Source organism: Anabrus simplex, chromosome 7, assembly GCF_040414725.1.
Source record: "Anabrus simplex isolate iqAnaSimp1 chromosome 7, ASM4041472v1, whole genome shotgun sequence".
NCBI lineage: Eukaryota > Metazoa > Arthropoda > Insecta > Orthoptera > Tettigoniidae > Anabrus > Anabrus simplex.
In genome coordinates this window covers 178143748-178170460 of record NC_090271.1, presented here as the reverse complement: position 1 = coordinate 178170460, position 26713 = coordinate 178143748, and the positions used below count along the sequence as shown (strand labels likewise).

At 36.9% G+C, this 26713-nt stretch overlaps 1 protein-coding gene across 1 annotated transcript in view; it reads left to right on the top strand.

Annotated features, from left to right (window-relative positions):
* Positions 1-26713, top strand: part of LOC136877768 (golgin subfamily A member 6-like protein 6) — a 229152-nt gene that overhangs the window by 133511 nt on the left and 68928 nt on the right. Inside the window, exons 14-16 of the mRNA XM_067151973.2 lie at positions 1943-2023; positions 6695-6820; positions 22206-22301. Coding sequence (XP_067008074.2) covers positions 1943-2023; positions 6695-6820; positions 22206-22301 — 303 coding nt within the window. The remainder of the gene's footprint in view (positions 1-1942; positions 2024-6694; positions 6821-22205; positions 22302-26713) is intronic.

The following is a 26713-nucleotide window of genomic DNA, read 5'->3' as shown; positions in this document are numbered from 1 at the left end:
TAAAGCTTTGTACTGTATATCCTTGTGAATACATCCCCTCATATTTGGTTCAAGAGTTTAGAATAGCGTGCTAGAGTTATGTAATACACAGCATAATGACCCAGGTTAAAAAATCTGACTGGAATGGAGTTGACCACATATCCAGGACTGTTGGTGAAAAGGCAAAACTGTCAATCAGAATGTCGTTGCTTGTCACAAACCTGTTATACCAGAGGTGACAGTTCTTATAGCAGTTGGAAGGCTAGGTAATGGTGCTAGTATTTGCTGTTTCTTTATATATTTTTATTCTTGCAGCATAGAATCAGATAATTCCTCTAACTTCATAGAGTAACATAATCTTCTCTCCAGTGCAAGTGTTTACTATATTCCCTGTTCATGCGTGTTGATTTAATTGTCTTGGTTGACTCTTTTTCCTAGCATTGTGAAAATGAAGCACAATATGTAGGATTCAAGTGTGATAAACAGAGTAAATTTTAAAGACTTTATATTTGAGATGTGCAGGGACCTGAGGTAAAACGTGTATTATACAGGGTAGTATATTTAAGCGAGTGCATATTATCAATGTTTTACTGTATCTGAAAAATAATGAAATTGTGTCCATTGTGTTGTTTGGTCTTCTCCTGTTCTATAATAGCTTTCCTGTTGTGCATTATTATTATTTGTTTCACAATTTGTTTTATGTCGCACCGACAAAGATAGGTCTTATGGCGACAGTGGGGCTAGGAGTGGGAAGGAAGTGACCATGTCCTTAATTAATATTCAGCCCCAGCATTTGCCTTGTGTCAAAATGGGAAAACACAGACAATCATCTTCAGGATTGCCGACTGTGGGGTTCAAAACCCACTATCTCCTGAAAGCAAGTTGATAGCTATGTGACCCAAATTGCGCAGCCACTTGCTCGGTTGTGCATGATTACATTGTTGAATCCTCAAGTTGTTCCTGAGATTCTGAAGCTTGTAGATGGACATGTGGCTGTCAGCGGCTTGTCATGACGTATGGTACTCTCTTCCTGGCTCTCTCTGTGACTCTTCACAGTTCTATTTAAAATGTTTTTGTTTGCATTATTGCTGCTCTTGATTTGATCTCTTCCCTCTGGTATTAAAAAACAACAACAAAGTATCAAGTTTATATTCAAAAGTAGACTATAAAAAGATGTACAAATGCTTTAAATATTGTCAGGATGATTTCCATAAGAACATTCCCTAGTGTTAACTATCAGCTCTAGGACATAAACTTTCTCATAACCGGCATTGATACCTGTTTCTCTTTCTCTTTATCAGTACAGTAAAAGGTATGGAACAAAATAGTTTGTAAATAAGTCTTGAGTAAGGGCATAGGTTATGATGCAGTAAAACGAATTATAAATGATATATATAGAGTTTTATGTTTAAGACCCCCACCCACTGAAACCCCTCCTGCTGAATTTTTCAAACTAATTATAGCTGAGATCCTACTTAGCCTTAGACTTAAATACCGAGTTTTATGAACATCCACTCCCGAGATGCTGTAACAGACAAACCAACAAAAATGAGACTGAACCCCACATAGACTATTATTTGTCCTCTTAGTTGGACCTCAGAAACCAAATATGAGGTTAATATTCTTAATGTATGTTTTCTGGAGATGCTGAGATGCTTGAAATTAGTCCCACAGGAGTTCTTTCATGAGCCAGTAAATTTACCGACATGAGACTGACGTATTTGAGCACCTTCAAATATCACCGGACTGAGTCAGCATCGAAGCTGCCAAGTTGGGGTCAGAAGGCCAGCGCCTCAACTGTCTGAGCCACTCAGCCCGGCCTGTTAATATACAGACAGAAGGATGATTTTGTTCTTATAAATTACGTAATTTACTTTGTTACATTTTTTGTAATAATTTTGAGAAATGAACTTGTTCTAGAGTGGCATAAATGGTTCACTTGCTAAATATTTGTTTATTACAGGCAAAACAGTTTAAAGATTTGGCTGACTGCAAAACTAAACTAGAGGAATTGGAAAGGCTGGTGGATTCTCAAGAAAAAGAGGTAAGCAGATTAGTTTTCCAGGAGATAATGTTAGCAATTTATTGGTGGATACAGCATTTTTTCATCTGTTTCTTGGCACAGGCCATAGCAAAATGTAGCTTTCACTGAAGTCATCTCATTTATTGCTATGACACTGTGGCAGCTGCTGAAACAGAAATGGTGCTCAGTAATGATGTTCAGAGCATGAACTGTATATCTGGACGCTGTGACAGGTGTTTAGGGCTGGTTGTGGTTTCCTTATAACTGAATAACTTTGGTGGTGCTATTTGAGGATTCAACCAGCCTCCAGGATGATGACTTAATAGATACGCATTACTGTAGTGAAAAGTATTTATTGACGGAATATACTATGTATATTCAAGAAGTTCTTCATAGTCAGGATCACTATATAACTTTAAGTGATATGAAGTGAATCATGTAGTATGAAGTAGATTGTAAATACCCTTTTTTTATAACTTTATTATAATTTTTATTATAATTTTTTAACTCCCATGCCATGTTAAAAATTCTCAGTTAGTTATTTCTTAATTTCTTTTTCTAACTTTATATAGCTTTTAGTTATACATTTCTATTGGTCAAGGTACTTGATAGAATTCAATACCAGTATTAACCCCTTAACTGGGGAATAGTTTCATAACGTCAACCAGCCAGTGGGTAATTATTCAGCACAACGTGCACTTTTGGAATGGGTACAGTAGCGAGCAGCAGATGTAAATACTCAACAGAAAAATATATTTTATTTGATGTACTTAAATTATTATTATTATTATTATTATTATTATTATTATTATTATTATTATTATTATTATTATTATTATTATTATTATTATTATTATTATTTTCTTGTAAACCCGTAGATATATACACAGTGTATTCCTACAAAAGTGAATATAAAAAGTGTTCCTTTCATTATTATGATGACATTTTTCATGTTTTCAGATATGCATCAATACGTTCTACATACTTTCTGGTTTATAGGTCATTCAGAAAGTGTGCACAGTGTGGTAAATACGGAAGTATGGGCAAGCACAAAGTGCCACGTCACATTCCTCACAGCAGTGAACAGTTTCCTGTTGCCTCTGGTTTGACAGGCACACAACACAACGTTTTCTTGAGTGATTCCTATTTCCGGTTGGCAGGTTCTCAGATAATTCAACGTCTTTCCTAACCAAACCATGTTCACGTCACGTGGAACAGTTTACTACGATACACAGACCAATTTTAAGAAAGTTATCAGAACATGGACAATGGAGTTCGCAGAACAACTGTATCGTAACAACAACAACAACAACAACTCGCAAATTTAGTAATTTCAATGTACATATGCACAAATAAATTCTTTACGAAGAATTTGGCGTAGACCGCACGAGGCAACACGAGACAGCTGTCGGACTGCCGCCTATAATAATAATAATAATAATAATAATAATAATAATAATAATAATAATAATAATAATAATAATAATTGATGGGCTGAGTGATATAGACCCCAGCATTTGCTTGCTGACAATGCTAATCATTCAGCAAGGAGTTGGACAATAATAATTGTTGTGCTGAGTGATACAGCCCCCAGAATTTTCTTGGTAACAATGCTGTTCATTCACCAAGGAGTCAGGTAGTAGTAGTAGTAGTAATAATAATAATAATAATAATAATAATAATAATAATAATAATAATAATAATAATAATAATAATTGAGCTGAGTGATACAGCCCCAGTATTTGCTTGGTGCTAGTTGGCTAGCCAGCTCCTCTGGCTGGATCCTCTGAAGCTTCAATGCTGTCCGTTCAGCCGAGGAGGCAGAAAATAATAATAACCGAAGGTGAGTCGCTCTGAAAATAATAATAATAATAATAATAATAATAATAATAATAATAATAATAATAATAATAATAATAATAATAATAATAATTGGGGTGAGACGCATTCATTCACAAAGGAGTTGGGCAATAATAAGAATACCTAATGTAATGTGTTTGATTTGTGGATAACTCACATGGACTGTTAATATCTTATCAGTTCATAAAATTTATCGTCTAAAATGTATTTTATATAATGAACAGTAAAAGTTTGGAACAGTCCTCATATAATCCGTTGTGATATGCCTCAGTTCGGTGGGTTTGATTCTTGTACAGTCCTGTGGTATGAGAATGTGGTCAAATACACCAGCCTTGTATCAATAGATTTATTCGTGTATAGAAGAACTCCTGCGGGGCTGAATTCCAACACCTCAGCGTCTCCGAAAAACCATCAAATTGTAGATAGTGTGACAAAAAGACAATAACGTAATTAATAATTAACTCAGAATAATTCAAATCCTCTGACTTGGTGGTGAAATCGAATGCCCGGATCTTCTGAAGTCTTAATGTTGACCATTCAGCCAAGGAGATGGAAAATTAATAATAATAATAATAATAATAATAATAATAATAATAATAATAATAATAATAATAATAATAATAATAATAATAATAATAACTGAGGTGAGTCGCATTCATTCACCAAGGAGTTGGGCAATAATAATAATAATTGTCGAGCTGAGTGATAGAGCCACCAGCATTTGCTTGGTTACAATGCTGTTCATTCACCAAGGAGTCAGACAATAATAATAATAATAATAATAATAATAATAATAATAATAATAATAATAATAATAATAATAATAATAATAATAATAATAATAATAATAATAATAATAATAATAATAATAATAATAATAATAATAATAATAATAATAATAATAATAATAATAATCAAACATTTTAAAATAGTAACTGTTAATTATTTTATTATCTCACCACAAATCACCATGTCAGAAGGCCATGTTACTGTAAAACTGGCCAGATGATGAAGGAAGGGCATCTGACCGTAAAACTGGGCCCAATTGGGAGGAGGACACTACTAGGATGATGGGGAGGAGGGAAGGGCATCAAGCTGTTAAACTAGGTCCAATGAGGAGGAGGATGGTAGGGCATCTGACCATAAAATTGGGTCCTTAAACAAAACGGTGTTTGTAAGGAGAAGGGGCATTTGACCGTAAAACTGGGCTCTGTAAACAAAATTACATCTGTAAGGGGAAGGGCATCTAGCATAAAACTTCGCCATATAAGGAGGAGGGAAGGACATCTGACCGTAAAACTGGGCCCTGTAAACAAAATGGTATCTGTAAGGGGGAAGGGCAGCTTGCTGTAAAACTAGGTTCCATGAGGAGGAGGGGGGAAGGTCATCGGACCGTAAAACTGGGCCCTGTGAACAAAGTGGCAACTGTGAGGGGGAACACATCTACCCATAAAAGTAGGCCAGATGAAGAGGAGGGAAGGGCATCTAACTGTAAAACTAGGTCCTGTAAGGTTAGGCACCCTAACCATTTAGCCATAGAGCTGGACAATGTGATGGATCATTATCCAACACTAAAAGGGCAAATGTTCAACTGTAGACATTAATTACTCAAAGAACCCTGATTTAAAATAGGCTGCTGTCCATTCAGGCAATAATACACTGGCAGGGATGACAAATTAATATTCTTGACTGCTGATTTGCTGATTATAAAGAGCAATTGGTTATGACTACCGCTAGAATTGTTGCAAGTAGTAAAACGTCACTCTCTCCTTTGCAAGTTTTATCCCTTTCACAGTGCCGTTTCATGCCACACGAGTTCTTTATGGAAGAATCTTTAGTTCACGCCCAATTCCTCAATCTTATACACTTGATCAGGTGTTATGTCATATTCCTTAACAACTGGGGCCGATGACCCAAACGTTAGGCCCCTTTAAACAATAAGCATCATCATAAGCCAACTTATTTTCAAATTTTTAAACTGATGTACTTGAAGCGACATCATCAGCTGGTAACTTCTCACCTGAAATCACCATGTTTTGAATCCCATGACATTTTTCCACCGATACAACCAGCCTTCACTTGCAGAAAAATTAAAAAAATTTTCCTTCCAAATTTTGATTAAAAATAAGTGCCTTTTCTTTGATAATGGGGCCAGACAATGCAGTTTATTTTCTTCTTTTCTGCTAAAAACACACTCACAAAGCATGATCTAACAGATTTAGGCTTTTTCAATGTTTTACAATTTCTAAATCCTTCTACCTTAAAACCGTCACTGTATGAGTTTGAACACCACTCATACAGCCCTGAGATACTTTTCTGTGGTTTCCCATTTTCACACCAGCCAAATGCTGGGGCTCATAATTAAGGCCACGGCTGCTTCCTTCCCACTTCTAGGCCTTTCCTGTTGCATCATCGCCATAAGACCTATCCGTGTTGGTGTGATGTAAAGCAAATTATAAAAAAGATGTATGAGTATGAGTTTCTTGTATCAACCCCTAATCTTTCATTTGCTATTTTTTGTTGGGATTCACCGTTGTCTAATCATTCAAGTACTTTTATCTTCTCTTCTAAAGTAAGCACAATGTGTTTACACTTTTTGTTGCCACAATCAGATGAGTAAGCAAACTGAAAACAAAAGTTTATTGTAATTCACCAAAACTGTTAATCTTCTCAAGATACACTGCTTCAACGACCTGCATCATGGTTGGAATATGTAAAGGATCAAACTATTGAAGGTCAGATTAATGGTGTTCTATTGTATTAACTATAATATTCAAAATCCTAATTTGCATGAAATTTGTTTTAACTTTTAATGGTTTTGTTCTCCTACAGGCAAAACAGTTTGAAGATTATAAAGCAGAAAGTGAAGCAAAATTAAAGAATTTAAAAGCCAAGATCAGCGAGTATGAATCTAAAATTCCTGCACTGGAATCCAAAATACGCCTGTTTACAAGAGAGGTGAGCTGTCTTCATGCAATAAGATCAATTGTGAATATTTTTGCTGAGTGACTGGAATGGATATATTTGTGTGCTTACTAACTTTTTTCTTTTCTTTTTTTCTTTTTTTTTTTTTTTTTGCTTGTAAGCTTGAGGTTGCCATTTAATATTTGAAGGTAAGAAATATGAAATCATCAGGAATGGATGGCAGCAAACATGAATGTGAACAATGACTGGAGAATATTTATAGTATTCAAGAGTATTATGAAGTATTTTATAACCAACACTGGCCCATTCATGAAAATCTCACTGGGAAATATACTAGAGGCTTATATTTGAGGCATCCCTACTTCAATTGACTCAATATCATATAGCCAAAAATTTCAACCTGAATAGCCAGTGGTCTCATGATTGGAAAACATTCTCACCTAAGAAACTTTACTTTACAGAAGATTTCCAGGATTTGATCTGTCTTGAATACAGTAGTATAGTCAACACTTAACCACATCATGAAAATTCCTGAAAAATATGTGTAGATATGGGACTGATCAAGAGTATTAATCAAGAGTGTCTTACTTGCCTGTACAGGAGACCCAAAAGACTTCTCTCATACCCTAGTGGGATTGTGGGTATGAACTGTGTTGCAAATGTGGACTTACCATTAGTCATGTTTTATGATAAGATGCCCTTCCTGATGACAATCCTACAAGGAGCAATGTATTCACTATTGGATGTTTCTGTGATGGTTTATAGTGCAGCAAGTTATGTGTGTATGAAGAGATGTGTACTGAGACAAACTGTAATACCCATTCCCTGAGCCAGAGTAATTATGAGTTTCATTCTGGATCCCTATTGACAAATTGATCACAATCAATGTATAGATGGATCTTCCTTACCTTTGACTGTGCCAGGGAAATGAGCCAAATGCAGCTCAAATACATAGTCCGGCCAGAAATTGAAATCAGGACCCTTCAAACCAAAGGCCACGATGCTGACCATTCAGTTAAGGTGCCGGATAAAAGACCTTGTTAATACTTCAGGCAATATTGATTATATTGGAAGCTTGAATTTGAGATGGAAGTTTCCTCATGCATCAAATGTATTGAAAAGCCATTTGCTTAAATTAAATATAATATTAAATAACATGACCTCAGCACCTAAGCCTATTCATAACATTGCTTTCTCAGTTATTCAGTCATGATACAGACCTCAACTCTTTACTATTTTTATTTATTTTTTTCCTTGTTTAAGTAATTGTAATACTGTAGATAACTGTAATTAAATTAATTTTATAAATCTAATATGTGTTGAAATATTGTCAAATATTTCTTAAATTGAAGTTTAATACAGCACTATAAATTGCTGGAAAGGTCCTTTGTTTTAATATTGTCAGTTTATCCAGCCATTTCATTATCCTACCAAAGGTCTGGTCTCAAACAAGCTGGTTTAGAGGATGTTGAATGTTCCTACAAAGTCTGAATTACCAGCATTTATGTAATCATGTAATATATTTTATTTAATGTTACCATGGATGCTTTCACAGCCCATACTTAAAGACATGATAGTATGACACTGACACAAGCCTGGAATGAAACATCTGGTGACGAGGAGCGTACAAATTTGGAAAACACCAAAACAAAATAACAATAGTGAAGGGACGGGGAAGGGTACTACCTACGTAAATTCTAAATGGCTAGCAACCACGTATTACTTAATTGATAGCCAGTGTCCCTGTTGAAATTGTTAGGATTTCTATGTATTTCCACAGCTTCCCGTGTAATCCTCGACCTGTGGTGTCTAGTGTGGGTAAGAGCTAGAGCATCTTGGAACATGACATCATGTCCCGACGATAGGGTGCACTCAGCTATTGCTGATTTCCTGGCTGGTTGAGACTAATATTTTGTTTGTGATCCTTGATACGAGTACCAACGCGTCCAGCATTTTTAACCAATGTATACTTTGCCACAAGTACAGGGAATTTTGTATGCACCAGGATGTAAAAGTTTTTACCTACACTGTGAGCAATTTTAGTGAAAGTGCAAAATACGGTTTTTATATTGTGTTTGTGGAGAACCTTGGCAATATGACCAGTGGTATTGTGATTGTAAGGCAGGTAGGCATTTCCCTTCACTTCTTCCTTCTGTGAACTTTGCTTGGTCGTCTCTCTGGGATGCAGGGCTCTATGAATCCTCACATTGCTGTAACCTCCCCAAGAGGGTGATACAAATTTGTGAGCCATCAAATATCCAGGAGGAGATGGACACACTCAAAGTCACGTTCAAGGGTAATGGTTACAGCAATGTGCAGATTCATAGAACCCTGCATCCCAGAGAGATGACCAATCAAAGCTCACAGAAGGAAGAAATGAAGGGAACTGTCTACCTGCCTTACATTCTCAACACCACTGATTGAATTGCCAAGGTTCTCCGCAAACATAATATAAAAACCGTGTTTGGCACCGTCACTAAAATTGCTCATAGTCTAGGTAAAATCAAGGACAAATTGTCCCCACTTTTTCATTCTGGGGTATACAGAATTCTCTGTATTTATGGCAAGGGATACAGTACATTGGTCAAACATGCCAGCCCAATGGTACTCATATCAAGGAACATGAACAAAATATTCACCTCAACCAGCCAGACAAATCAGCAATAGCTGAGCACGCTCTATCGTCGGGTCATGATGTCATGTTCCAAGATGCTCAAGCTCTTACCCACACTAGATAATACAGGTCCAGGATTATACGGGAAGCTGTGGAAATATATAGAAATCCTAACCATTTCAACATGGATACCGGCTATCAATTAAGTAATACATTGTTGCTAGCTATTAAGGATTTAGCCATTTCGTTTTGGTGTTATAAGAAACGAACGGACGGATGAAGTTATTTCATTCCTGTCCATTTTTGACAATAGTAGCTCTTAGGCCTTTGTTTTTTAATTGTTGATTGACTTGCTAGTTGGGTGGGTTTGTATGTTTCGTACCTACGTTGTTCATTATTATTTGGTTCTGGCACAGAGGTCGTTGGACCCCCAAGGGGCAACCCGAGGAGAGGACCCCCCCCCCCCCCATAGTTTTCCTCTACTATCCTCCATTTATTGAAATCTTTTATGTACATGGTATTTACATAATTTACATGGTATTACATACATTGTATACATTTATTTTGTCATTTGTTTCTTATGCTTCTTGTTTGGCTTAAGTCTTTGAGTCCATTTCTTGATATTAATTTGCATATTTTTTTACGGCACTGAGTAGTAGTATTTAGCATATGTTGTCAGGTATTTCAATAACAATAATATAGTATTTACATAATATTACATACATTATATATTTATTTTCTTTGCTTTGTATGACATATGGTGGAAACCATTTGGTAACTGTGCAAGGAATAGCCAATGCATTTGTATGTTATTTTCAAACTGTGTATGCACCCCAGCCTTCTTTATATATGGCCTCTGAGTCAGTATCAATGATTACTGCTTACAGTTTGCAGATGGGTCCTATATGCGAAGATGAGTACAAAACTTAAGGCATCTAAATCAGCAGGAATTGATCACATACCTCCTTACATTATTAAAGGATGTGCAGAGGTGGTAATGGTTCTGCTATGTGCCATATATAATTTAATTTTAAAGATGCAAATATTTCCTGAGATTTGGAAAATAAGTAAAATAACTCCGATCCTTAAATCTGGTGATAGTTCAAAAATTGAGAACGACAGAGCTATCTCAATAATATGTGTTCCAATGAAGCTCTTTGAACAAATACTCTATGTTAGAATATTTAATCATATCAAACCATACGTATCAGAATTTCAGCATGGGTTTTATCCCAAGCGTTCTACTACGACTAATCTTATGAACTTTATTCAGGATATTTCTGATTCAATGAATGAAGGGATTCCTATTGATGCAGTTTATACTGATTTTGCAAAAGCTTTTGATAAAATTGATCATGGTATACTTTTGAGTAAATGATCATTATTTGGTTTATCTTCTGAGTTTCTGAAATTAATGTCTTCATATCTGTTAGACAGAAAACAGTTTGTATCTTACACACAAAATACTTCATTCCAGTTCGAAGTTAATTCTGGAGTTCCTCAGGGCTCAAATCTTGGTCCATTGATCTTTTTATTATTTATAAATGACTTACCGAAAGTAATAAAATATTCAAAATGCTTACTCTTTGCTGACGACCTAAAGATTTATAAGCAAATTACCGGGTATGATGATGCTATGGAATTGCAAGCTGATCTGAACAACTGTTACAAATGGTGTGTTTCAAACTGGCTTTTTTTCAATATTAAAAAGTGTTTTATGATCACATTTTCTTGTAATAAGAATGTGACTGTGCATAACTACGGTATAAATGGTGAGATCTTGCTGAGGTATAATTTAGTAAACGATCTGGGTGTTATGCTTGATTCAAAACTTTCATTCAACAGTCATATTCACAAAATTACAAATGATGGATTTAAACAATTAGGGTTTATTATTCGAAATACTTGGGAACTTAGGGATGAATATACTTTAAAAATCTTATTCAGTCATCTTGTTAGAAGTAAACTTGAATATGCATGTGTAGTGTGGGCTGCTCAGTACATGTGTACAATTAACGAAATAGAAAAAATACAAAACAAATTTTTGCAACATTTATATTTTTAAAAATATAACTGATCATCATATCATCAAAGAGTTTCCTATAGAACTCTATTAAATGAATTTGGTTTATGCAGCTCAGCACATGTAGAATATTAGGTCAACAGATATTTCATTACAAGACAGTTAATGGAATATTAGATAACCAAGAGTTTCTTAAAAGAATCAACTTCATTACCAAGAGGGTAACTCTTCATTTGAGACAAACATTTTACTGTCCCTTCTCAAGCACCTCACATCATAAAAATTCACCTGTTGTAAAAATGTGTGAAGTATATAACAGAATATCTTCAGACAGCAGACAAATAGATTTTGCTTTATCACTTCCTTTATTTTCAAAAATGTTAAAATAATATTTGCATTATAATGAATAATTTATTGGAGGAAATTAATTCAGCACTGAAATATGACGTATGTAATCCCACTATTATTTTTCCAATGTATATGCATTTGTGTACTTGTTATTTTTATGAATTTATTTCTCTGCTAATTTGTTTTATCTTCTCTAACTTTGATATTTTATATGTTTGTATGTTTTATTGAAAATATGTTTAAATTATTCTTAATTTAGTTATGGCAATCTTGGTTTTTAAATTGAATTGTTATATATTATTTTGTACATATAGGTACCATTTATATATTAAATGTATTTTGTACCATCCATTGTAATTGGGGATATACTCTGTTATGGATGTATTAATAAATAAATTGTAGTGGTTAGAGAGTCAGTCAGTATACATGTAGTAGTATACATGTGGTCATTGATATTTTGGTCTTGTCTTGGGAGCGGTTTACTATTACATACAGTATTCTAAATGGAATGAGATAACTAATTATAAATATTAATAATAATAGTAATAATAATAGTAACAATAATAATTCAGTGTTGATATTTGTATTTTTTGGCTCATTGCAGACCAGCCACTATAAAATGGTTAACCAACTTCTTCTCTAATATTCTGCAAACTGGAAACATCCCACCTTTGATGAAGAAAACAAAGATAATAGCCATACTGAAACCAAATAAAGATCCATCTAAAGTGGAAAGCTACCGTCCAGTAGCACTTCTAAGTGTCATATAAACTCCTTGAGCGACTGATCTACAATAGAATTTATGAAACAGCAGGATTTAGACCCGGAAGAAGTTGTAATGATCAAGTCCTGACTCTCACCAGGTATATCGAAAATGGATATGAGAGGAAATTAGTAAGCGTGGCTGCCTTTTAGGATCTATCAGCTGCCTATGATACTGTCTGGCGAGAAGGACTCCTTCTAAAACGTTTGAGTATTATCCCATGTCGTAAACTTATGGCCTTACTTAGCAATATGCTTAGTAATAGGTACTTCCAGACCTACTCTGATAATGACAGAAGTAGAGTGTTTAAATTTAATGATGGTTTACCTCAAGGGTCAGTTATGGCTCCCCTTCTTTTCAGTCTGTACATATATGACTTCCCAGACGCATCATCAAGAAAATTCATTTATGCTAAAGACATTTGTTTGGTGACTCAGTGTCCAACTTTTATGATGCTGAAACTACTTTAGTCACTGATGTGGAAGCCTTGGATGTATACTTCAAGAAATGGTGCCTTCACATAAATCCTCAAAATGAGTTATATCTACATTCCACTTACACAACAGACAGTCTAATTACAAACCAACAATAAAATTCCGAGGTCAAGTGTTGCTGTTTTGCAGTACACCAAAATACTTAGGAATAACACTTAATGGAACTTTGACTTTCAAGCAACATCTCTCAAATGTAGCTGCTAAAGTTCAAACTAGAAATAATATTCTTCAGAAACTTGCTGGTACATCATGGGGAGCCAATACTCATGTTCTAAGATCAACAGCATTAGCCTTATCGTATTCTGTTGCGGAATACTGTTGCCCCTGTTGGATCAATATTGTTCACACTAAGAAGACTGATGTACAGCACAATCAGGCAATGCGCATAATTACGGGATGCATTTGGAGCATGAACACGTTATGGCTTCCTGTTCTCAGCAACATTCCACCTCCAGCTCTAAGATGATCAGAAGCTCTCCTAAAAGTTTGGAAAAAACATTCAGTAGAATCCCCAACTAGCCATCCATCAAGATATTACAAACATTGAACATCAACAACTGAAATAAAGAAAATCACCCTGGCGTACAGCAACAGATCTTGAAAGAACCTCTTTTCATGTTAACAGTTCATGGAAAGCCCAGTGGGATCAGTTTTCAGTAGTCAACAAACATATAGTTGAGAAATCCTTCTAATCGTGTACAAGGATTTGATCTTCCAAGGCGACAGTGGAGAATCATCAATTGGATAAGAACTGGACAAGGCAGATGTGGTTATCTATTATGCAAATGGGGTTGGACTAGCTCTGCAGATTGTGACTGTAGTGCCCCTTCTCAGTCAATCCACCACGTTGCTGACTGCCCAATTCGAGCTTTCAAAGGAAAGTTAATGGACATTCACCGCACATTGGACGAAGCAGTTGATTGGATCAAAATACTAGACCTAGAGTTGTAGTATTGTACAGACTTGTGACTACGCACATTTATCCTGAAACTATATATATATAGATGTACCTACATTCATCATACGATAAATAAATAAATAAATATTTGTATATTTATAATAGTAATATTGTTGTATGTAGAATAATAATAAGAATAAGAATAGTAGTAATAATCATAAAAATAATAAAAAGGAAAAATAATGATACTGATCACCATCATGATAATAAATTTGTAACACTTATTTGGCAAGATGGTAATATTCACACTGGCTTTATGGCTGACTATTTGGTATTACTGGTGATTTCACTTCACTTCACTTTCACTTGTTATTTGTGACAGCACTTGTGGTGCCTATGTTGGCCGGTACAGTAAACAGGTGATGTGTCACCATGGCCAGGAGAATCTTGAACTATTGTATTGTTGTGATTGTTGAAACTTTGGGATGGTGACAATGGAGTGTAGGTGGGAGTTATGTGATGGGTGGAGAAAAGAGATGAGAGTATTCAGGTGTACGGTTGTCATTTAGGATTGAGTTGGCCAGAGGTTAGAGTGAAACGGCCTCTCTTATTTTAGGGTTGTTATGAAGGGTGCCTCTTTTCCGATATTGAAGACATAGTGGGTGTAGATTTGACATAATTTTTTGGAAGGTATAGTAAGGAATAAAACTGGCGCAGCTGTGTTATAAGGTAGACGGTGTTCTATGTGTATAGCTTGACGGTCGAGTCTATTGAGTCTAACATATTCAGTTGGTTGAGCAGTAATCCATGTCAAGGAGGCATAGGTTATTAAGGGTTGGATGAAGGTCTTATAAACATTATTTTGTTGGTTTTATTCCCCGGGTGAAACCCATCGGGGATCAAAGTGCTCAGAAATATTTAATAGCTTTTCTATGGATATCTGCAAGGTGGTGGTTCCATTGCAGATTATTTTGAAGTTTAATTCCTAAATATGTCAGTAAGTTGGTTTCAATGAAGGGTATGTTATACATTGTTATGTGGACTTTGTGACGAGCAGGGCAGAGATGGGATTTATTTCAGAAAACAATGAATTGTGTTTTGGTAGGATTAATGGAGATGTGCCACTGGTTGAGCCAGGTTTCAAGAGTGTTCAAGTATTTCTGTAATCTATTGTTAAATGAGGTGTAGGTAGGGCTGAAGGCTAGTATGGCAAGGACATCAGCACATTGATAGAGTCGTAATGATGATGCTGGATGCAAGATATCGTAAGAGTATAGTGCATAAAGGAAAGGAGAGAGGGGAGAGCCTTGCGCAAGACCTGAGGTTATGAGGAAGATGTATGAATGGGTTCCGTTAATATTAATTACAGCTTTCCTAGATTTAAGGTCATTAAATATCAATCTTATAATGGTGGTGGGGAGAGGGAGGTGACTAATTTTGAATAAGAATCCTTCGTGCCAGACAGAATCGAAGGCTTTGTTAACATCTAGGCATATTAGGGCAACTGGTTAACGGGATTTGATGTAGGTGTTTACGGACAGTGGGATATGGAAGAGGTGGTCTTGGGTGGAAAAGCGGCATCTGAAGCTGGCTAGGGAGGATGGGAGGAGATTGAGAGAGTGTTAGTATCTTGACATTCTTTTATATAATATTCCTTAAAAAATTTTACTGAGAACTGTGAGGAGTGAAATGTGTCTATAGGAATGAATGTACCGGGCGAGTTGGCCGTGCGGTTAGGAGCGCACTGCTGTGAGCTTGCATCCAGAAGATAGTGGGTTCAAACCCCACTGTCAGCAGCCCTGAAGATGGTCTTCCGTGGTTTCCCATTTTCACATTAATTAAGGCCATGGCCATTTCCTTCACACTCCTAGCCCTTTCCTGTCCCATTGTCGCCATAAGACCTATCTGTGTTAGTGTGACGTAAAACAAATAACAAAAAAAGGAATGAATGTCGTATGGGAGCTTGTTAGGATTTAGGAATAGTAATATGATAGATTTACCCCAGTGTTCTGGGAAAACACTGGTATATAGCATAGTGTTATAGCTAGAGCAAAGGATGTGGATTAGGATTAGTGGAGCTTCCTTAATGTGACAGTAGGTGATGTTATCTGGGCTGGGAGCAGTATTACATGTGTAACGTAAAAAGTTTAGAATTTCTTGAGGAGTGATTGGGGCATTAAGTGGATAGGAGTAATCTACTTCACAGAAATGATTGAAGGAAGGTTGTAGATGGGGAAGATATGGGTTATTATATTGGAGTATTATAGGTTCTTCAGGGTGTTCATATTATGGTATTTGTGGGGGATAAAATACATTAGAATAGTGGTCGGCAAAAACATCTGCCTTTTCTTTGTCTGTAGTAGGAGGATTGGGAGCGACATGTATGGGGTAGGTAGGTTGAGGTTCATGAGTTTTAGTCGGTCTTCGAAATGTAGTCCAGAACTTATTGGAATCATGCATATCAGAAAGTTGTGAACATACGGTAGTCCATTGTTTTTGTTTTATTGCTTTAATGTATGAGTGTGTCTTAGTGTTCTTCTGTGTTCGTAAGTTGTATTGTCGCAAGTATATGCATAGGAGTTGTATAGTTTATGGTCTATTTTTAGTAAGGACAGTGCTTTGGGGGAACTGGGGATTTTGTAGGGTGATAAGAATGTCGCGGAATGTGTCGTTGGTCAGCTGTTATTATTGCTTGCTCTACTAGACTGATTAGTGTGTGTAGGTTGGGCATGGATGTGAGAGGAGGAGAGTTCTCAAGCAGATCTATTATTGTTTTGTGGTATTGTTGCCAGTTGGTTTGAAAATAACGTCTGGTGGGAGGAGGGTGAGTGCATTGGTTACGTAGCGTGTAGGATATGTTAGGGATGCTAATGATTGCTGGGGCGTGGTCTAAGTCTATAATAGAGCTTTATCTATTACTGGATTGGTAGAGAGGGAGGATGATAGAATAAGTAAATCAGGGGTAGAGTTGGAAACAGGAAGGGTGTGGAAGGGGAAGGGTATCTGTGCTCCCTGGATTTGAGATATGACTATTAAAATCATTAGATTGTGTTACATTAAACAAATTAATATTAATATTGGCCACAAATATGTAGTTACATAAAGTTGTATCTGTGTATTTAACTAAATCTACTGGAGGGGAGATCTGGGTATAAGGTATATTGTTACTATTGCTATGGTGGTATTGTTTGGGAGAAATGTTTCTATTATTAAGAATTCAGTGAAGTTATTCTGAAAATTATAAAAGAAGGATTTAGTTGTTATGTGTTTTCTGACTCCTATGGCCACACCTCCTCAAGCTTGGCCTGGTCTATCCACTCTACGAAGGTGGTATAACGTAAATTGTGGCCTTTGTTTTGGAGTCAGAAAGGTTTCATTTAAAACAAATATATCAGGGTCATACAGTGAAAGGGAATTGTCCAGTAGAGCACAGCTGGTGTTAAAAGAGCTGATGTTAATGTAGTATATTTTAACCATTAATTAATTATAGGGACAGTGTTTAAGGTGAAGAATGCATAGTGCGTTTTATTCCCAGAGTACGCTATGTCCACGTGAGTGTTAAACACCAGTCGCGCTGCCAGCTGGACTTGGGATAGAATATGGGGATGGTTAAAGAGAAGGACGTTCTGTAACACCATACTTAAGAATCGTATGATGTTCTCAGAGCTGGGGGAGGGGAGTGCAGATGAGAAAGCGGGGATGGGAAGATCTTGGAAGATAAAAGGAACTATGGATTCTGGTTGGGTGGGTTCTGGGGTGGGGCGGGGCGGAATTTACACTTATAGGGAAAAAATAGGATGTGGAAGGTTATAATTTACACACTTTGGAGATGACTTATTGACACAATTTTGGGTAGGATGCTCCTGCCCAGAAATAGCACATACCTCTGGGTGCACGCAAGGGGTGCCTGGAGCGTGGTCGTACCTCTGGCATCTATCGCACCTGATCATCTGGGGTGGTGATGATCTTGAAGGCTCTACTCTATACCTGCAACTGTAGATGACGCCACCGTCCCGCAGTAGGCCATACAGCATGTTTAAATCCCTGGATAGTATTCTTATCAAGGAAGTTAGACTCTGGTTGCTTCAGATCCAGATGACCTTGTAGATCTGATGACCCTCTAGTTGTAGCTGGGTGGCAATCTCGTCCTCTGTCCAGTCCTGTTCCACCTGGTAGGCCACCGCAGATTTGATTGGTGTTGGGCGAGAAGGAGGGGGTCGCCTGGTTGGAGCCTGCTGGGTGATGTTGACTGCCTTCGTGTGCGAACCAAATTGTTGAACTCCGATAACTGTTGTTAGGTAATTCTAGAATGGCTTTGAGGTGCGTATGCTGAAGTAGCCGTCCCGTTTTCGTTGAATTTCTATGTTGTAGCTGGCGAAATTGTGAGTGAACCTTGTTATAATTTGGTAAATAGCTCTGGTATTTGCTTTGGCTGGGTCTATATGCATCATCTTGATGACATAGAAATGTGGTGGTGGCATGGGTACCAGAGTCACGACACTTCTCCTCCTGATGGAGGGTGCCAACACAGGATTTTTTGCCACCTGGGCATAACTCCAAACATTAGTTGGCATGTAGTCCAGTGTTGGCTGTGGCTTTCTCTGTGGCATATGGAAAGACGCTATGATATTAGCTTCTTTTAGATCTGTACGAAGTGGTCGGATGCCTGTCACCGGAGAGCCCCGTGGAGTTAGATTTTGTACTACTGAGCTGGGCGAAGTATATGTAGATCCCGATGTCGCTGACTCCGCGTCTTTGGAAGTGCTTTCATTGCAACATCTCTTACATTCGGAAGTTGGTGATGGAGTTGATGCATTTTCCCTGCAACGTGATGTTCTCGTCATTTCAGTTTCCCTCTCTGAAGCACTTAGCGATAACAGTGGGGAAGCGTTAACACCTGATTATTTATTTTTGAATTTGAAATTTTATTGTTAGAACTTTCTTCTTTCTCTTCCACCTGCTAGGTTGATTGCTCAACTTGGAAGTAATTAAACTGCTTTGTAGTGACATCTACTGGTACCGACAGGAGAGTAGTGGAGGTCACTGAGTAGGCTGCTTGTAGCAATGCACTGTAAGAGCCCCGTACTTGGTTTCAACCTTCATCAAGGGATAATCGTCAAATATTTGATGGTCTGTCAAATGCACTTTTTACTTTTCTTCAACATACATTTTCACTGATGATCATCAAATTGTTCCTCAACTCTGAAGATTGTTTTTTTTTTTTTCTTTGTTCGTCAACTCACTTGCTGATCTTCAAGTTAATTAAAATGGCTGTCATGCTGTAAACATATGTTTATTGCAATTTAAATAATTATACAGAAAGAACTGATTATCCTTTGTTAAGGGAAAATATAGTGAACATATTATTATTATGCTTATTTGTATGTTAAAACTCACAGTGCAAAATGGGATAGCATTTCAACACTGAGTAATGGATATTTTAATGTCAGTCTCCTTCCTGTTTGCTTCATTTCTAATCTTGCCTTTCCTGGTCTTTCGATTCATTGTTATAATGAATTTAATTTCTGTTCACTGGATTTTACTGTTGGCCTTGTTACGTAGGGTACATGCTTCACGTCCATAGGTGAGAACTGGAATGAAGTACGTATGAAGCATGGTAATAGGGACAATTGACTGTACTCGCATACCATTACAACCTCCTGGTGGTCATCATATGGCAGTGTTCTGCAACAAAATCAGTATGAATATTCAGACAATTTCAGATGTGAATCTACTGATTAGAAATGTAGCAGTATGGTGGCCCAGCATTTTCTTCAATATTTTCAAACATACAGTAATTAGTATCACTAACTGATGCATAGCAGTTTACTTTGTTGGAAAATTTCCTTTATATTTTATTTCAATTAGTGAAATTCTCTATCTTTTTTGCATGTTTCTTTGTTGTTCACTTCTTCTTGGTAGTTAATGCAAACAATGAACAATGTTAAATACTAATTTTTAGATAACAGATATGAGTTCATTCAATAGATAAACATAACTCACGGGAAATGAATTATATTGCTTTCTAAACTTTTGTTTTGCTAGCAAGTCAGAAAGACCAATATATAGTAATTTGTCATGGACACCAAAATAGTATTCTGATGAATCGTCAAATTTGATGGAACCTCAAATAAAGTGATTGTGTGTTGGTGAAACACTTGTAATTTTAATTAATCATCACGCCTTGATTGACCGTCATATTTGATGTTTATCGGGATATTTTAATGAAGGTTGATGAAACCGTGCATTGGTCTCTTATAAAAATTGATGCCTGCTAGGCCATCAGATGATACCAATTTTAGTTACCTTAGAGACCGTGAAATATTTGTCCTGAATGAGTAAACTCATCTTCTTCTTCTACAGCTTTTACCACACCTGTCGCGTTGCAGGTGCGAACTGTGTTGCACAAGTAAATTTGGCCCCGTTTTATGGGTGGATGCCTTTCCTGATGCCAACCGTGTTGGAGGGATGTAATTACTATTGCATGTTTCTGAGGGTTGATAGTGTGGTGCATTGTCTGAATTTGAAGAGGAGAAAAAATTCCTCAACCTGACTGGGAATTAAACTCAGGACCCTCTGGACCAAAGGCCTCAACACTGACCATCCAGCCAAGAAGTCAGACAATTTGGACAATGAGTAAACTCATAATTCTAACATAATTGGTCTGTTTTTGGAAATGATGAATTTTCCAGATATCTCACTCTTGGTTGCCAGCATTTCATCCTAGTGTGCCAATTTGGGCTCATCGTTTGGTAAATAGCACACCTACCAAGACAACGTGACTGTGCATATAGTGGAGATCATTGTGTAGGTTACTTGGAGCCACAGGCAGTACCAGCGCACTGCGCACTGGCACACTGGCGCAAAATGCTGGCAACTAAGAATGAGTTAGCTGGAAAATGTATAATTTCCAGTAATGGACCAATTGTACTGGAATTACAAACTTACTCATTCAGGACAAATATTTCCGGCTTCCTAAGGGAATCAAAATCTGTATCGTCACTAGTTTATGCATATGGCATCGTTGTTATATCATGAAAGGGTTTATTTTAGTTTTAAATTTCTTATTTCTGATTACTTATTGCACGGCCTGTCAGGGTGCATGCGCCAGTGCACTGCACAGCGCATGGTGCAGGACACGACTTTGCTAGGTTAACCAGAGTGCAAACCCCCACTCCTCTTTCCCTAAATCTGTCTCATCCGTTCGACCTGTCTCTGCCTTCTTCCCACTCCCCACTGAATCTCCCCTCATTGCGAAATGTTTATGTGCGGTGAGCAGAGTCACTCTGTTGTATGGGACGATGTTACCTGTGTTAAAAATTCTTCTTTCAATTTGGTTTGAGCAGACAATTTATCTTCATTAGCTCTTCTTTTCCTATTTCTTTGCAATTATACTGGTAATATCTGGGACAAGGGATCGGCTGACAGCAATTCTGAGAGCGTTCTTTAAATTACAATCAGAAAGCTTTTGTATTGAAAAACGTATCTTTTTGATGATAACATAATTATTGTCCCACCGATTAAGCATTAAGCATTTTATCACGACTGATAAAAAAAAAAAAAAAAAGTTCCCAGTTCGATTGAAATGAACTTTCAGAAGTCTTTGCTTCTTTGAAACAGGTTGTTCCATTATTATGTTGTTGTGTTTAGCTTATCAATTACACTGATAAGCAAGCCATCTATCAATGAACGCTTCATCGCCTTCAGCACACTACACCATTCGAGTCAAGCCGGGTTGAGCCAAGTGGGACCGATGCACAGTGGATGGAGTCTCTGCGCCTCGGTTTGCACATGTGAAATTTTGGGCGTTTGGGAGGCTCTCACTTATTGGCATAAATCTTTTCTATTTCTACATGCATTGATCATGGTGACAAGTGCAAATTAACTGAAAATACAAGCAAAGGCAATCATCACTTTTTTTATCAATCAATCAATCAATCAATCAATCAATCAATCAATCAATCAATCAATCAATCAATCAATCAATCAGTATATTCATTCAAAATACAGAGGACCACCACTTTCTTTCTAACTATCAAAATGTTGCCAGTCATAAATGTTTATCTTTGTACTGGATGTCACAACATGGATGATATATTTCTGAATAGTGAAGATTTGACTGTTGTCTTTATGCTCTAAAACTATTTGTTCTGTTTTTCTGGTTATTTTAGTTTATCTAAAAGTTTCATTTTTAATAACAAAAGGTGTAAGTTTTTTGATAATATGTCATTTTTAAAGAGTTCTGTTATCAACTTCTGTTGTGCAATCTGATTCTCAGAATGCTGACAAAGATGCAGCCAGTGAAGAATTAAAAGAAAATTTGAAAGCTTCTGAGTCTGAACTAGCCCAGTATAAAGACAAACTTCAAAAAACTGTAAGTTACTCTTCAGATATTTACATGATTATCGAGCTTACTTACATTAAAATGACATCTCCATGAATAAATTATAATTGTCTGCACACATGTCCAGTTCCTTGCCTAAATGATCATCATAGTTGCCTTCGGTCCAGAGGGCCTCAGATTTGATCCTTGGCCAGGTCAGGGAATTAACTGTGTATGGTTAATTCCTCGAACTAGGGGACTGGGTGTTTGTGTTCGTCTTAATACACATCTTGATTTACGAGGTATATACACATATCACACTACAAACTCCTATAGAAACATTCAGTACCGATAGTGAATACATCCCTCAGCATAACGTTGTCATTAGGAAGAGTATCCAGCTGTACAACAGGGCCACATCCACAAGTACTGACTCCAGTAAATCAGGAAAAAAGACCAGGAAGAAGAAGAATTCTATGGGTACTTGAAATTTTTGCCTCATACCGTACATTATGTTTATTTCAGGTTAGGTATTCCAGAGTCAAAAGTAGGTTTATTTTAATTTTGTCTGTTTCTTTGTTTGACATCATGGGAAAGCAACTTAACATAACTCAATATTAAGTCCAGAGATAACCACTAAGTGCACTGGGTTATATTATTATTATTATTATTATTATTATTATTATTATTATTATTATTATTATTATTATTATTATTATTATTATTATTATTATTATTATTATTATTATTTCTTTGTTTTACATTTTATGGCCAACATAGGACCACTCCAGGCAATTACACAAAGAAAATGTAGCTTTTCTATACTTCCAATATTTCTTCATCCTCTCAGATGCTGACATCCTTTCTTCAGTTGAGAACACCTTGAGTGTTATTTGGAGTTCATCAATATCATTTATATATTATTTTATTAGTATACAGTGGCATGGTAATATTATAGGGGCCATAACAGGAAATTTCAAATTTCTCCATTAATATTAGCTGTATCGGAAAAGTGAATATTGTAAAAGTTCACTCCTGGTTCATGCTAAATTCTTGATACTTCCTCTTTTATATTTCCTTGTATTGCTACAGATATTTAGAGTAGACTGCTAACTTCTGACTATGTTCATTGATCATTTCCATCAGAATATCCCGATCCAGTTCTTCCATTCTCTTTACTTACATTATTCATACTATATCGGTCGCTGTCTAGGGGACTGATTTTCCTGTTTCAACTGTGTTAAGTTATTCAAGCTTTTTTGCATAAATCCTCAGTCTTCATGGATAATTTACTTTGCCACAGTGGAGACTGTATTGAATGCTCATGCTTGGTTATTATGGCCTTTCTTTCAATGCAATAGCTCAGACAGCAGTCATTGCAGTGCAGTAAAACACCAGGTGAACATATTCATTTCCTCTAAAGCTGCAGGGACCATTATGTTATTGAGGTAAAATGAAATGGCGTATGGCTTTTAGTGCCAGGAGTGTCCAGGACAAGTTCGGCTCGCCAGATGCAGGGGATAGAATCTCAAGGATAATATAATAAAACCACCTATTCAATACTTTCCACTTTTAACGTGGTTTGAGTCTACATGAATGTATGTAGATTTATCAGGTCAGGTACATGTTTCACCCATTATTTGGGCATCTTCAGCCTATAGACAACCTTTAGTTCAAGGTTTGGGACCTTTGATTTGATTTGATTTAATTTGACTCCCGGAGGTGACCTGTGCGTCGTGATGAGGATGAAATTATGATGAAGAAGACATATACACACAGTCCCTGTGCCAGCAAAATTAACCAATTATGGTTAAAATTCCCAACCCTGCTGGGAATCGATCCTGGGACCCCTGTGACCGAAGGCCAGCACGCTAACCATTTAGCCATGGAGCCGGACATGTTATTGAGGTAGTTCATGACTATACTAAATCTGACTGAGGTGTTAACTTTCAAGAAGTCCGACTCGTTGGCTAAATGGTCACCATACTGGCCTTCGGTTCAGAGGGTTCCGGGTTTGATTCTCGGCCGGGTCGGAGGTTTTAACCTTCATTGGTTAATTCCAGTGGCTCGGGGTCTGGGTGTTTGTGCTGTCCTCAACATCCCTGCAACTCACACACCACACATAACACTATCCTCCACCACAATAACATGCAGTTACCTACACATGGCAGATGCCGCCCACCCTCATCAGAGGGTCTGCCTTACAAGGGCTGCACTCGGCTAGAAATAGCCACACGAAATTAAATTAAATTACTTTCATGAACGTGTGCCTGTGACATGGGTTATTGCTATAATAAAACTCTTTCATTGCTTGTTGGAAGAAAGATATATACCGGTAGTGTGAATTTTGATGCAGTCTAATTTGTAACTGCTCTTGGTCATATGTTACTTCTTCAATATGCATTCTTCCTGGTATTATCAGCAATATTGGTCATCAGTATTCAAAGTTGGGAATAAATTGAGTCAAAGTAATCAGATTACATGTAACGATTACATTCTTAGTCATTTTTACTTGTAATCATTACCTTTTACAGAAAGTAATATCTACTTTTAATTTACTTCTTGAAATAAAATTGTAGTGGTTGCATAGTAGTAATTGATATACATCACACAGAAGCAGAAACAGGAAAACAATGACATAGATAATGTTTTCAGTTGTATTATAACAGAACCAGTAGCTTCACCAGTTATGGATACGGTACTTTCTTACCTCTCCAGTACTTCTAAAGACATCGTACTTATTCCAATGATGTTCTTAAAATTAAACACAGGTATTCCTTCAAATGCAAATGCAAAGATGTACTTTTCCCCTGACAAAGAGGCTGAAGTTCGGTGATGAGAATTTCAAAAACCAATTATTTTAGAGCCATCCAAACAGCGCTTTCTGAGCGCTAGTGCTCTGGCTGCGCTTTGTTGACAGCGTGTAACTAAATAAGTTTTGTAGTTGTCATGACTGAACATCATACAAAAAAAAAAAGGAGGAGTGGTGAACCAGCAGCCTTTAAAGCAGAATGGGAAATTTCATTTTTCTGTACAGCTTGTAAAGGGCATGCCAAATGTTTAGTGTGCCACCGAGATTTAATTTGTTTAAAAAATATGATTTGGAATGGCACTACAGTGCCAACCACAGGGATGATTACGGTGATTTGACAGATGCCAGTCGCCAATCGAAGTTGGAAGAATTGAAAGAAAATTTCAAGCAGCCCTATTCTGTAAGTATTATTGTTTTAATTTTAAGATGCTTGTTTACAAACAGGAATGAAGAAATGATTTCATTATCTGAAGAAGACTAAAATTGTGACTTGCCGTCTGACAGGAGAATGAGGAAAGTGAGGTTGGTGGACCCATTTTACGAGCAAGCTACAAATGTTTGCTGCGAATTGCTAAAGTTGGCAAACCCTTTCAAGAAAGGGAATTTAATCAAGGAGTGCCTAATGGACGCAGTGGTATGTATTTGTCATATTTAGCTAGTTGAGAAATTTGACAAAATCTCTCTTTCTCCTCAAACTGTGGCTCGCAGAATAGACGATATGGCCTTTGATATGGAAAAGCAATTAATGGAGAGGGCAGCAATTTTGTATCATTTTCCATCGCCCTTGACGAATCAACCAACATTGCGGAAACATCTCAGCTCATTATTTTCATTTAAGGGGTGGATGACGATCTTTGGGTCACAGAGGATATCCCAGACTTGGTAGTTCTCGAAGACACCACTACCGGTTTCGGTATTTTCCAATCTGTGGAGGGTGTTTTTGAGTCAATGGGATTAAAACAGGAGCGGTTGACGAGTGTAACGATGGATGGAGCTCCTTCTTTTCATGGTCTACGCACGGGGTTCCTCAGCTATGTAAAATTAAAAATGGCTGAGAGTGATAGTACCCTAATGGCGGTGATCCATTGCTTGATACACCAGGAGACAATCTGTTCTGAAGTTGCCAAGCTTAAAGACGTAATGGGAACAGTTGTGCGAATGGTAAATTTTCTTCACTCCCATGGACTCACACACCATCATTTCAAAGAGTTCTTGGATGATATCTCAGCAGAGTATCCGGATATTCCGTACCATGCAGAAGTAAGATGACTGAGCAAGGCGAAGGTGCTTCATCGTGTTTTTGCTTGTGGAACGCAATAGATACCTTTTGTGACATGAAAGGGCGGCCCGAAGTTCTTTTGCGTGATTCTACGTGGGTGGCAGACTTGGCATTTTTAAGTGACATTACTGCCCATCTGAATACTTTGAACACTTCACTTCAGGGCAAAAAGCACAATATATGCGATTTGGTGAAAAAAATTGAAGCGTTCATAAGAAAATTGATTTTGTGGGAAAACCATTTGCCTACAAAGAACACAGGACATTTTCCATTGCTTGAAACAGTGAAAGAAGGTGTCGACTTTGATGAGTATTTGCAGGTAATTCGCCAATTACAAGAAGAGTTTGAAAAGAGATTTTCAGAATTATCAGA